The 13,073-nt window shown below is 47.3% G+C and overlaps 1 protein-coding gene across 1 annotated transcript in view; it reads left to right on the top strand.

The window, feature by feature from the left end:
* Positions 1–13,073, top strand: part of NSF (N-ethylmaleimide sensitive factor, vesicle fusing ATPase) — a 243,493-nt gene that overhangs the window by 100,980 nt on the left and 129,440 nt on the right. The window contains exons 3-4 of the mRNA XM_063959459.1: positions 99–198; positions 13,005–13,044. Of these exons, the coding sequence (XP_063815529.1) occupies positions 99–198; positions 13,005–13,044 (140 nt within the window). The remainder of the gene's footprint in view (positions 1–98; positions 199–13,004; positions 13,045–13,073) is intronic.

The raw sequence follows: 13,073 nt of genomic DNA, 5'->3' as shown, positions 1-13,073 counted from the left end.
ACGTCCTTTGCTCTTTCCTGATGCTGGGATTCCCATGCTGATTCTCCCCCAAGCTTTCCTTACTCCTTTTTTACACAACCTCGTTCTTTTGTCTCTAGACATGTACATGTGAGGACATCACCAAACCATCGGTATATCTTCACCATAAAGACCCATCATAGTGTGCTACCAGGGAATATTGCTTTCAGCCTCCCTCAGGTAAGACTCCTCTCTGTCTACTTTATAAAAACCTCTTGATTGGCGGGAGACTCACTGGGGTTGGTTTCAAATGGTGCATTAATGGTGCGTTAAATAGCCCTTCCTGCATGACTACAAAGGGGTATGTCTTCACGGGAATGGACTTGACCATGTGGCATGTCCCAGTTTTCAACAATCTGGGGTCGTGCCCAGCATTCCCGGAGACGCTGGACTGTCCCCATAAACTCTGCTTGCACTGCAGGCTCCTCGTCAGTGATAAGAACCGGATGCTGCACAATTATATAAGGAGGAGATAGGATTTATTTTTGTCACCCCCTAGAAGGGAGACACCCAATTACGGTCTGCACCCACTTGGTGACTTATCAAGCGACCCGTTGTCCCACTCAGTTACGGACTGCCAGTTTTAGGGATATGCTTAGTAGGGTGGGGTTTTTTGGGGGGGAGGGGGGAGTCTTTTCTGTGGTGTAAAGGCCACCTAGTTCTTGGGCTAATCATCTGTACATGTCTCATGTTACTGCATAGTCAAGATAACCAGTATCTCAAATTACTCTTGTTAAGTGGCTGATTCTGAACTTGGAGCAAAAGAAAATAATGGAGAAACTATGCCCCTCTGCTGAACTGCAGATTTATTATGTGCAGTGAGATTTATGTGTGCGAGGGGCGAGTTTCTGCTAAAAATCTAAATTACAGTGTAATTTACAGTGTCCATCATGTGTGGGCTACATGCAAAAGCAGCCAGTATTTATCCTGCATAAAGAATGGATTTGCACCCCTTAAATTGCATCCTAATTTATCCTGGTGCAAACTCAAGGTGTGTACACACCGTGAGGTAAATCTGTAAGATTTTGAATATATAGTCGAAATCTTATGAAAAGTTAGTACAGATATCAAGGTGTTAGGGTGCATACACACGGTGAGATTCGGACTTATCCGATTCTCACCGTGCGACAGGGGGCCGGGTCGGCACTTAGCCAGTATCGCAAGCACATAATGAGTGTGCTTGCGATGCTGGCTATGTGCGATGTCAATCCTGACTATCTCTTCTATAGAGATAGCCAGGATTGACTTGCCTGCACAGCCTATTTTTTCTGCCGATGCCGACCGCGCGGGGCCGCGCATCGGCATCGGATCGGGATCGCAAGGTGACTGTCACCTTGCGATCTGCACTATCTTTTCTTCCGATTCTGACTATATAGTCAGAATCGGAAGAAAATATCTTACCATGTGTACACACCTTTAGGCAGCTTGCGATACAGATTCGATCCCGATGCGGGGTCCCGTAGGGTTGGTATCATAAGGCTAGATAGACTGTGCAGGCAGGTCAATTTTGACTATTACTTCTTTCTTCTCCTATTGGTTTGCTTCGAGCTCAGAATTAGCCCATATATCTGGGTCTGTGAGTGGTATAGTCAAATGCACTCAGCAACTACTGGATACATATCATCAAAGTAAATATAGTGTAAACTATATGATATAATTTAGCATTACAATATGTTTTATTAATTACACAATGACTAGTGTGTCAACTTAGTTTGTTGTGATCACTTGCAATTTGTTGCTGTTTGTTTCGGCACAGGCTAGGCTTCTTAATTAGATGGGAGAAACCGTAATAGCTTCTATTATTTATTTATTTATTTATTTATTTATTAACAGTTTCTTATATAGCGCAGCATATTCCGTTGCGCTTTACAATTAGAACAACAGTAATAGAACAAAACTGGGTAAAAACAGACAGACATAGAGGTAGGAAGGTCCTGCTCGCAAGCTTACAATCTATAGGGAAATAGGCCTTGATACACAAGGATAGATGCTACCTATTGCATAATAGTCCACCAGATTGCTAGGTTCTTAATGGGTTGTATGATATGATCACCCCGCAATGTTGGCCAAGTGTAAGGAGGGTATGAGAGTAAAGAAAGACAAAATATGTGATGTTATGTATATTGTACAGAGAGGATGTAATTAGATAAGGAAGCATTGAAGGTTATGTGGGTGGGTCTGGAATTTGATTGGCTTGTCTGAAGAGGTGAGTTCTCAGGGAACGTTTAGAGACTAGAGGCGAGTCTTATTGTGCATGGGAGGGCATTCCACAGAGTGGGTGAAGCCCGGATAAAGTCCTGTAATTTTGAGTGTGAACAAGTAATGCGTGTGGATGAGAGACGTAGATCTTGTGCAGAGCGGACAGGTCGGGTAGGGAGATATTTTGAGATGAGTGAAGAGGTGTATGTTGGTGCAGTTTGGTTAATAGCCTTGTATGTCAGTAAAAGTATTTTATGTTTAATACGGTAGAATACTGGTAACCAATGGAGGGACTGACAGAGCGGATCTGCAGACGATGAATGTCTAGCGAGGAAGATTAGCCTCGCAGCTGCATTCAAAATGGATTGTAGTGGTGAGAGCCTATGTTTGGGAAGACCGGTCAGGAGACTATTACAATAATCAATGCGGGAGATAATGAGAGCATGGATTAGAGTTTTTGCTGTGTCTTGCGTAAGATATGGTCGTATTTCGGATATGTTTCTTAGATGTATGTAACATGATCTTGAGACAGATTGAATGTGGGGAACAAAAGACAGTTCAGAGTCAAGAATGACACCTAGGCAGCGAGCTTGTGGGGTGGGGAGGATTGCCGAGTTCTCAACAGTGATAGAGATATCAGGTTGGAAACTACTTTCTCTGACGTCCTAGTGGATGCTGGGTACTCCGTAAGGACCATGGGGAATAGACGGGCTCCGCAGGAGACTGGGCAATCTAAAGAAAATATTAGGTACTATATCTGGTGTGCACTGGCTCCTCCCTCTATGCCCCTCCTCCAGACCTCAGTTAGAATCTGTGCCCGGCCAGAGCTGGATGCACTCTAGGGGCTCTCCTGAGCTTCCTAGAAAGAAAAGTATTTGTTAGGTTTTTTATTTTACAGTGAGATCTGCTGGCAACAGACTCACTGCTACGTGGGACTTAGAGGAGAGAAGCAAACCTACCTGCTTGCAGCTAGTTTGTGCTTCTAGGCTACTGGACATTAGCTCCAGAGGGATCGAACACAGGGTCCGACCTCGATCGTCCGTTCCCGGAGCCGCGCCGCCGTCCCCCTTGCAGAGCCAGAAGACGGAAGAAACCGGAGGAAATCGGCGGCTGTAGACTTCGGTCTTCATTAAGGTAGCGCACAGCACTGCAGCTGTGCGCCATTGCTCCCTATGCACACCACACACTCCAGTCACTGATGGGTGCAGGGCGCTGGGGGGGGGGGGGGGGCGCCCTGGGCAGCAATTAGAGTACCTTACATGGCAAATTGGCACATAATACAGTTTTTAAGCTGTATATGTGCATAATCCCCCGCCATTATTCAGATAAAAAAGCGGGAGAAGTCCGCCGAGAAGGGGGCGGGGCTATCTTCCTCAGCACACCGGCGCCATTTTCTCTTCACAGCTCCGCTGGAAGACAGCTCCCCAGGCTCTCCCCTGCAGTTTCAAGACATCAAGGGTAAAAAAGAGAGGGGGGGCACTAAATTTAGGCGCAAATACTATATATAAAAGCAGCTATAGGGAAAATCGCTTTTGTTGGTGCAAATCCCTGAATATATAGCGCTGTGGTGTGTGCTGGCATACTCTCTCTCTGTCTCCCCAAAGGACTTTGTGGGGTCCTGTCCTCAGTCAGAGCATTCCCTGTGTGTGTGTGCGGTGTGTCGGTACGGCTGTGTCGACATGTTTGATGAGGACGCTTACGTGGAGGCGGAGCAGGTGCCGATAAGTGTGATGTCGCCTCCTGCGGGGCCGACAACTGAGTGGATGGATATGTGGAAGGTATTAACTGACCGTGTCAACTCCTTACATAAAAGGTTCGATGACGCAGCTTTGGGACAGCCGGCATCTCAGCCCGCGCCTGCCCAGGCATCTCAGAAGCCGTCAGGGGCTCAAAAACGCCCGCTACCTCAGATGGCAGACACAGATGTCGACACGGAGTCTGACTCCAGTGTCGACGAGGATGAGACAATTATACAATCCACTAGGGCCATCCGATGCATGATTACGGCAATGAAAAAAGTGTTGCACATTTCTGACATTAACCCGGTTACCACAAAAAAGGGTATTATGTTTGGGGAGAAAAAGCAGCCAGTGACTTTTCCCCCATCTGATGAAATAAATGAATTGTGTGAAGAAGCGTGGGGTTCCCCTGATAAGAAACTAGTAATTTCTAAGCGGTTACTAATGGCGTACCCTTTCCTGCCAACGGATAGGTTACGCTGGGAGACATCCCCTAAGGTGGACAATGCGCTCACACGTTTATCAAAAAAGGTGGCACTGCCTTCTCAGGATACGGCCGCGTTAAAGGAGCCTGCGGATAGAAAGCAGGAGGCTATCCTGAAGTCTGTGTATACACACTCAGGTACTATACTGAGACCTGCTATTGCTTCAGCATGGATGTGTAGTGCTGCAGCAGCGTGGTCTGATTCCCTGTCTGATAACATTGATTCCCTTGACAGGGACACTATATTGCTAACCATAGAGCATATTAAAGACGTAGTCTTATATATGAGAGATGCACAGAGGGACATTTGCCTGCTGGCATCTAGAATTAATGCAATGTCCATTTCTGCCAGGAGAGTATTATGGACTCGGCAGTGGACAGGTGATGCTGATTCTAAAAGGCACATGGAAATTTTGCCTTATAAGGGTGAGGAATTGTTTGGGGACGGTCTTTCGGACCTCGTATCCACAGCAACAGCTGGGAAGTCGACTTTTTTACCTCAGGTTCCCTCACAACCTAAGAAAGCACCGTATTATCAAGTACAGTCCTTTCGGCCTCAGAAAGGCAAGCGGGTTAGAGGCGCGTCCTTTCTGCCCAGAGGCAGGGGTAGAGGGAAAAAGCTGCACCATATAGCCAGTTCCCAGGAACAAAAATCCTCCCCTGCTTCCACTAAGTCCACCTCATGACGCTGGGGCTCCACATGTGGAGCCAGGTGCGGTGGGGGCCCGTCTCCGGAACTTCAGCGACCAGTGGGTTCGCTCACAGGTGGATCTCTGGGTTCTACAAGTGGTATCTCAGGGATACAAGCTGGAGTTCGAGACGTCTCCCCCTCGCCGTTACCTCAAATCAGCCTTGCCAGCTACTCCCAAATAAAGGGAGGTAGTACTGGCGGCAATTCACAAGCTGTACCTCCAGCAGGTGATAATAAAAGTTCCCCTCCTTCAACAGGGACGGGGTTACTATTCCACAATGTTTGTGGTACCGAAACCAGACGGTTCGGTGAGACCCATTCTAAATTTGAAATCCTTGAACACTTATATAAGGAAGTTCAAGTTCAAAATGGAATCGCTCAGGGCGGTTATTGCAAGCCTGGAAGAGGGGGATTACATGGTATCACTGGACATCAAGGATGCTTACCTACATGTCCCCATTTACCCACCTCACCAGGTGTACCTCCGTTTTGTGGTACAGGACTGCCATTACCAATTCCAGACGTTGCCGTTTGGTCTGTCCACGGCACCGAGGGTATTTACCAAAGTAATGGCCGAAATGATGATACTCCTTCGGAAGAAGGGAGTTATAGTTATCCCGTACTTGGACGATCTCCTTATAAAGGCGAGGTCCAGGGAGCAGTTGTTGGTCGGAGTAGCACTATCTCAGGAAGTGCTACAACAGCACGGCTGGATTCTGAATATCCCAAAGTCGCAGCTGGTTCCTACGACGCGTCTGCTGTTCCTGGGTATGATTCTGGACACAGAACAGACGAAGGTGTTTCTCCCGGAGGAGAAGGCCAAGGAGTTGTCATCTCTGGTCAGAGACCTCCTAAAACCACAACAGGTGTCAGTGCATCACTGCACGCGAGTCCTTGGAAAGATGGTAGCTTCTTACGAGGCAATTCCATTCGGCAGGTTACATGCAAGGATCTTTCAGTGGGATCTGTTAGACAAGTGGTCCGGATCGCATCTTCAGATGCATCGGCTGATCACCCTGTCCCCGAGGGCTAGGTGTCTCTGCTGTGGTGGCTGCAGAGTGCTCATCTTCTCGAAGGCCGCAGATTCGGCATACAGGACTGGGTCCTGGTGACCACGGATGCAAGCCTCCGAGGTTGGGGGGCAGTCACTCAGGGAAGAAACTTCCAGGGACTATGGTCGAGTCAGGAGGCTTCCCTACACATAAATATTCTGGAACTAAGGGCCATTTACAATGCCCTAAGTCAGGCAAAACCCCTGCTTCAAAACCAGCCGGTGCTGATTCAGTCAGACAACATCACGGCGGTCGCCCATGTAAACCGACAGGGCGGCACAAGAAGCAGGATGGCGATGGCAGAAGCCACAAGGATTCTCAGATGGGCGGAAAATCACGTGATAGCACTGTCAGCAGTGTTCATTCCGGGAGTGGACAACTGGGAAGCAGACTTCCTAAGCAGGCACGACCTCCACCCGGGAGAGTGGGGACTTCATCCAGAAGTCTTCCAGCTGATTGTAAATCGTTGGGAAAGGCCACAGGTGGACATGATGGCGTCCCACCTCAACAAAAAGCTAAAAAGATATTGCGCCAGGTCAAGGGACCCTCAGGCGATAGCTGTGGACGCTCTAGTGACACCGTGGGTGTACCAGTCGGTTTATGTGTTCCCTCCTCTTCCTCTCATACCAAAGGTACTGAGGATAATAAGAAAAAGAGGAGTAAGAACTATACTCATCGTTCCGGACTGGCCAAGAAGGACTTGGTACCCGGAACTACAAGAAATGATCTCAGAGGACCCTTGGCCTCTGCCTCTCAGACAGGACCTGTTACAGCAGGGGCCCTGTCTGTTCCAAGACTTACCGCGGCTGCGTTTGACGGCATGGCGGTTGAACGCCGGATCCTGATGGAAAAGGGCATTCCGATTGAAGTCATTCCTACGCTGATAAAGGCTAGGAAGGATGTGACAGCAAAACATTATCACCGCATATGGCGAAAATATGTTGCTTGGTGTGAGGCTATGAAGGCCCCAACAGAAGAATTTCAGCTGGGTCGATTTCTGCACTTCCTACAGTCAGGAGTGACTATGGGCCTAAAATTGGGATCCATAAAAGTCCAGATTTCGGCCCTGTCTATTTTCTTTCAAAAAGAACTGGCTTTACTGCCTGAAGTTCAGACGTTTGTCAAGGGAGTGCTGCATATTCAGCCCCCTTTTGTGCCTCCAGTGGCACCTTGGGATCTCAACGTTGTGTTGGATTTCCTGAAATCACATTGGTTTGAGCCACTTCAGACCGTGGAGCTAAAATATCTCCCGTGGAAAGTGGTCATGCTATTGGCCTTAGCTTCGGCTAGGCGTGTGTCAGAATTGGCAGCTTTGTCATGTAAAAGCCCCTATCTGATCTTCCATATGGACAGGGCAGAATTGAGGACTCGTCCCCAATTTCTCCCTAAGGTAGTATCAGCGTTTCATTTGAACCAACCTATTGTGGTGCCTGCGGCTACTCGGGACTTGGAGGATTCCAAGTTGCTGGACGTAGTCCGGGCCCTGAGAATCTATGTTTCCAGGACGGCTAGGGTCAGAAAAACTGACTCACTGTTTATCCTGCATGCACCCAACAAGCTGGGCGCTCCTGCTTCTAAGCAGACTATTGCTCGCTGGATCTGTAGCACGATTCAGCAGGCTCATTCTGCGGCTGGACTGCCGCATCCTAAATCAGTAAAAGCCCATTCCACGAGGAAGGTGGGCTCTTCTTGGGCGGCTGCCCGAGGGGTCTCGGCTTTACAACTTTGCCGAGCTGCTACCTGGTCGGGATCAAACACGTTTGCAAAATTCTACAAGTTTGATACCCTGGCTGAGGAGGACCTTGAGTTTGCTCATTCGGTACTGCAGAGTCATCCGCACTCTCCCGCCCGTTTGGGAGCTTTGGTATAATCCCCATGGTCCTTACGAAGTACCCAGCATCCACTAGGACGTCAGAGAAAATAAGAATTTACTCACCGGTAATTCTATTTCTCGTAGTCCATAGTGGATGCTGGGAGCCCGTCCCAAGTGCGGAATTCTGCAATACTTGTTTATAGTTATTGCTTAACTATAGGGTTTTTTGTTCTGAGCCATCAGTTTAAGGAGGCTCCGTTGTTGTTCATACTGTTAACTGGGTATAGTTATCACGAGTTGTACGGTGTGATTGGTGTGGCTGGTATGAGTCTTACCCTGGATTCCAAATCCTTTCCTTGTAATGTCAGCTCTTCCGGGCACAGTTTCCCTAACTGAGGTCTGGAGGAGGGGCATAGAGGGAGGAGCCAGTGCACACCAGATATAGTACCTAATCTTTTCTTTAGAGTGCCCAGTCTCCTGCGGAGCCCGTCTATTCCCCATGGTCCTTACGGAGTACCCAGCATCCACTACGGACTACGAGAAATAGAATTACCGGTGAGTAAATTCTTATTATTTACCGGTGGAAATATAATTAATTCTGTTTTGGAAATATTACGTTTGAGGTGGCGAGACGTCATCCAAGATGAAATGGCAGAAAGGCATTCAGTGACACGGCCCAATACAGATGGTGACAAATCAGGGGAGGATAGGTAGATTTGAGTATTATCCGCATACAGATGGTACTGAAATCCGAAAGAGTTGATTAGTTTGCCAAGAGATGTGGTATAGATAGAGGAAAGCAGAGGACCTTAAACTGAGCCTTGCAGTACTCCAACTGAGAGAGGTAGTGAAGAGGAGGTGGAATCAGAGAAAAGAACACTGAAGAAGCGATAAGATGGGTAGGATGAGAACCAAGAATGGGCTGTGTCCTGAATACCTAGGGATTGTAGTGTTTGTATGAGAAGAGAGTGGTCAACAGTGTCAAAAGCAGCAGAGAGATCAAGGAGAATAGGTAGAGAGTCATGTCCTTTAAATTTAGCAGTGACCAAATCATTCATTAACTTAGTCAGTGCTGTTTCTGTGGAGTGTTGTGCACGAAATCCTGACTGAAGTGGGTCCAGTAGGCTGTGTGAGTTAAAAAAGTGTGTGAGGCGAGTGTAGGCAAGTCTCTCAAATAGCTTGGAGGGGCATGGAAGTTGAGAGATGGGACGGTTGTTTGAGAGAGAGTTAGGGTCAGAGTTTTGTTTTTTCAGAATGGGAGTCATCACTGCATGTTTGCATAGAGAAGGAAAGATACCAGTAGACAGAGAGAGATTACAGATTTTAGTTAAGGTTGGGATGAGCATAGCAGACAGAGCTTTACTAATTTGTGAGGGTATAGAGTCAAGGGGAGAGGTACTAGAGTAGGCAGATGAAAAGAGTGCAGATACTTCATCTTAATTTGTAGGATCAAGGAAGAGAAGGTGTTGGAGTGTTAAGGCAGAGAATTGAGAAGGTCATTTGCTGTGGAAGAGCATACCATTTCATTTCGGATCTTGTCAATCATGTCCTTGAAATAGGAAGCAAGATCTTGCGCACTGACAGTGGCTGGTGGGTTGGGTGAGGGAGGGACAAGAAGTGATTTAAATGTATTAAAAAGTCGCTTGGGGTTAGAGGCTTGAGCAGAGATGAGAGATTGAAAATATGCTTGTTTGGCAGTGTCCAGAGCACTGCGGTAAGAGTGGTACATGGTCTTATATGTGAGACAGTCACTTGAACTACGAGATTTACGCCACTGGCGTTCTACTTTACATGAGTTTTTGTAGGTGTCTAGTGTATTTAGCGTGCCACGGTTGACATCTAAGTCTACGTGGAGTGTGATGGGTAGCTGGAGCCACTTCATCAAGTGCTGTTTCTAGAGTTTGGTTAAGGTGTGACACAGCAGTCTTGGTGAGAGCAGTGGTTGCAAAGAGGTAGATAGTTGTTGAAAATTAATAGTGTTAGTATTTCTGCATGTTAGAGGCGTCTTTGTAGACTTCAGGGACATTGAGTTTGAAGTAATGGAGGAGAGCGTGCAGGTGATAAGGTTGTGATCTGAGAGAGGGAAAGGAGTGTTAGTGAGTTCAGAAACCGAGCATAGTCTGGTGAATACAAGATCAAGACAGTGGCCTTCCTAATGAGTAGGGGAGTCAGTCCATTGGGAGAGGCCAAGAGAGGAGGTTAGAGAGAGTAGTTTAGAGGCATGGGGAGATAGTGGACTGTGTCAGTAGAGATATTGAAATCGCTCATAATGATGGTGGAGATGGCAGAGGATAGAAAGTGAGGGAGCCAAGCAGAAAAATCTTCCAGAAACTTTTTGGGTTGCACAGGTGGGCGATAGATAGCTGCAACACGCAGAGAGAAAGGGGTGAAAATCCTAATAGAGTGTACTTCAAATTATGTAAATGTGAGTGAGGGAACAGGTGGTAAAATGATGTGTGTGTAAGATTTGGACAATAATATTCCAACCCCACCTCCGTTAATGTTACCAGGCCTGGGGGGGTGTGTGAAGTGGAGGCCACCATGTGACAGTGCTGCAGGGGAGGCTGTGTCTGATTGTGTGAGCCATGTTTCTGTTATAGCTAGCTTCTAGTTATACAGACACACTAACAGCGATACTGGAAGGGAGGGGTGGGATTTAAGGTGGTGTTACTGGGAAGTTTACATTATTAATACTTTTCCACTTTATCTGGACACATGAATGTTGAATTATTTGTGTAAAACAGCCTTTAAGAGACGTAGTGTTCACTCTAGGCTGTTTTAGCAGGGCGCCGCGCCCTGCCCGTTTTTTAACAGGCAAAACCCGCCCTGCCCCTTTTGCGGCGCCCTGCTAGAACAGCCGCCCGCTCCCTGCCCTCCCGGCGTGTATAGGTGCCGTGCGCATGCGCGCGGCATCCATTCACGCATTGGGAGAGGGCTGGGGGAAGCCCAGCACCGACGGAGGTGCTGGGCACGCCCCCAACAGTGACGTCGCCGGCCACAGACGCTCTCTATAGTAGCGTCTGTGGGCCGCACCGCCCCCTAAAATGACGGAGGCGTGACCACGCCCCCTAATTTGCGTGCCCGTGCCCCCATTTCGGACGCGCGCGCGGCTTCGCCGCACGCGCACATGTGCCCCCGGAGTCCGGCGCCCTGCCCCTTTTCACTCCTAGAGTGAACACTAAGACGTATGCTAGGTACACACTGGCCTTTATATCGTCGGTGTTGGACCTGCAGCACAGCCGATGGCCGATATATCTGCAGATATATTGGTGCATCCTGCAGTGTGTACGGGTGGTATGCAGACCGCCCATACACTTGCTGCAGAGGCTGCCGGTGACTGACATCACAACTGGATGGGCACATGTAAATGCCCACCCGGTTGTAATGTCAGGCACGACATATTGGGCTGACGGTCACTAAATGTGTGCATGCATTTACCAGTAATCAGATAGGTCCGTGAATCGGCGTAGTGTGTATCCAGCTGAACAATAAGTGGCCTGATTCTGAGGAGAACGCACAGTGACTGTATTTGCGGGATGCCATGAGAGACAGATTTACTGCTTTAAGCTAATAAGTGGATCCGTAGGGCTACTGTGAATATCTGTATGGTTTAAAGCAAGAAGCCACACTGCCCACTGTTTTTCAGTTCCACAGCCACACCTGTTATGATTCCTATCAGCACTTGTACCTACCCTGTGCTGGATGCCAGTGATCCAACAGTAACAGGCTTCCCTTTGCTGTATGCGCTACTTAGAATAGCATGGAAGTATAGCTACACACCCACAAGACATCTTTTGCAAGTGACCGCACCTTTGCAACACAAAAGCACCCATTTCATGCATAGAGAGATCCGGTTAAAATCCATCCAGCTGGAGATGCACAAAAATGCGTGAATTAAGCTTCTGCGCATATGCACTTAGCTAAAACTCGCTACTTGCAGCTGTATAATGAGCTGCATCAGGCACACGATCAGGCCCAAGCTGTATTATAAACAAAACCTAACCTCCATAATGTCGCAGTTTAATTTTAAAGATAGATTCTATAGGCAACTGTATCGGGTGTGCTCTAGAATTTATCTTACAGAACCCTGCAATATATTGCACTACATTGAGATCACCATTGCATGGGTGGATATTCACATTCACACAAAGCTTATTTAGACAAAAGATTAACTATCTCAGTGGAGTATTGCTGTAGTCCAACAGTCACCATCATCCTTCATTGGCAGTACCTAGGATATACGACTACAAGTTGTGTTCCTCCAATGAGGGAAAGCGTTATTGTTAAAGTGAGAATTACTGTGGTACTGCTATACCCCAAGGACATCCCTGGATTCACACTGCAAGGCATCTTGGTTTTTCATTGCTGCCCTTTCACAGCTTAGTGAATGTGAATCAGTGGCAGAACTAGAGGGGAGAAGTAACAGTGTTTCTGCTGGGATGCAGTCAAAATGGCGGCTGCCGGGATCCCAGCATTCAGGAGACGAACGCTGGAATCATGATAGCTGGCATTTTACCAGTGGCCGGATTACCGACACCAGCCCGTAATTCCCACTTGGTTGGTGGGTCCACGCCACCAACTGAGTGAAAATAGAGGCACGCCTGCATTCTGATTACTTCCGATACTTGTATGGCTGGTGCAAATGTCAGTACAAATGCTGCTATTTTGTTCTGCAAAGCCTGGTGTTAATATAGTTGCAAATTCTTGAATGCATTGTTGTCAGAAAGGATTTTGTGTTTCATCCTGCCCATTTTGCTTGTCCTAAACAAGGGCCCAAGTATTTACTTTCTTTTTTTTTTGTCTAATTAGCACAATAAATGACGTAACACAAACATTTCTTACTATCCTCTTCATACACTTGTGTAGGATAACATATCAAGTCACCAGAAATACATTTTATGGTATGATAATCATTGCCAAATACAAAAATAACTGGCACTTAGATTCCATTATCATGTGATATACTATATATTGGCTGTACTTTATTCTTATTTTGTGTCTTCTGTAGAGAAAATGGGCTGGCCTCTCTATCGGACAAGAGGTGGAAGGTAAGCAACTATTTATTAACCATATTAGT

This window comes from Pseudophryne corroboree, chromosome 3, assembly GCF_028390025.1.
Source record: "Pseudophryne corroboree isolate aPseCor3 chromosome 3, aPseCor3.hap2, whole genome shotgun sequence".
Taxonomy (NCBI): Eukaryota; Metazoa; Chordata; class Amphibia; order Anura; family Myobatrachidae; genus Pseudophryne; species Pseudophryne corroboree.
Note: the sequence above shows the minus strand (reverse complement) of the source record. Positions and strands in the feature narration are given on the sequence as shown.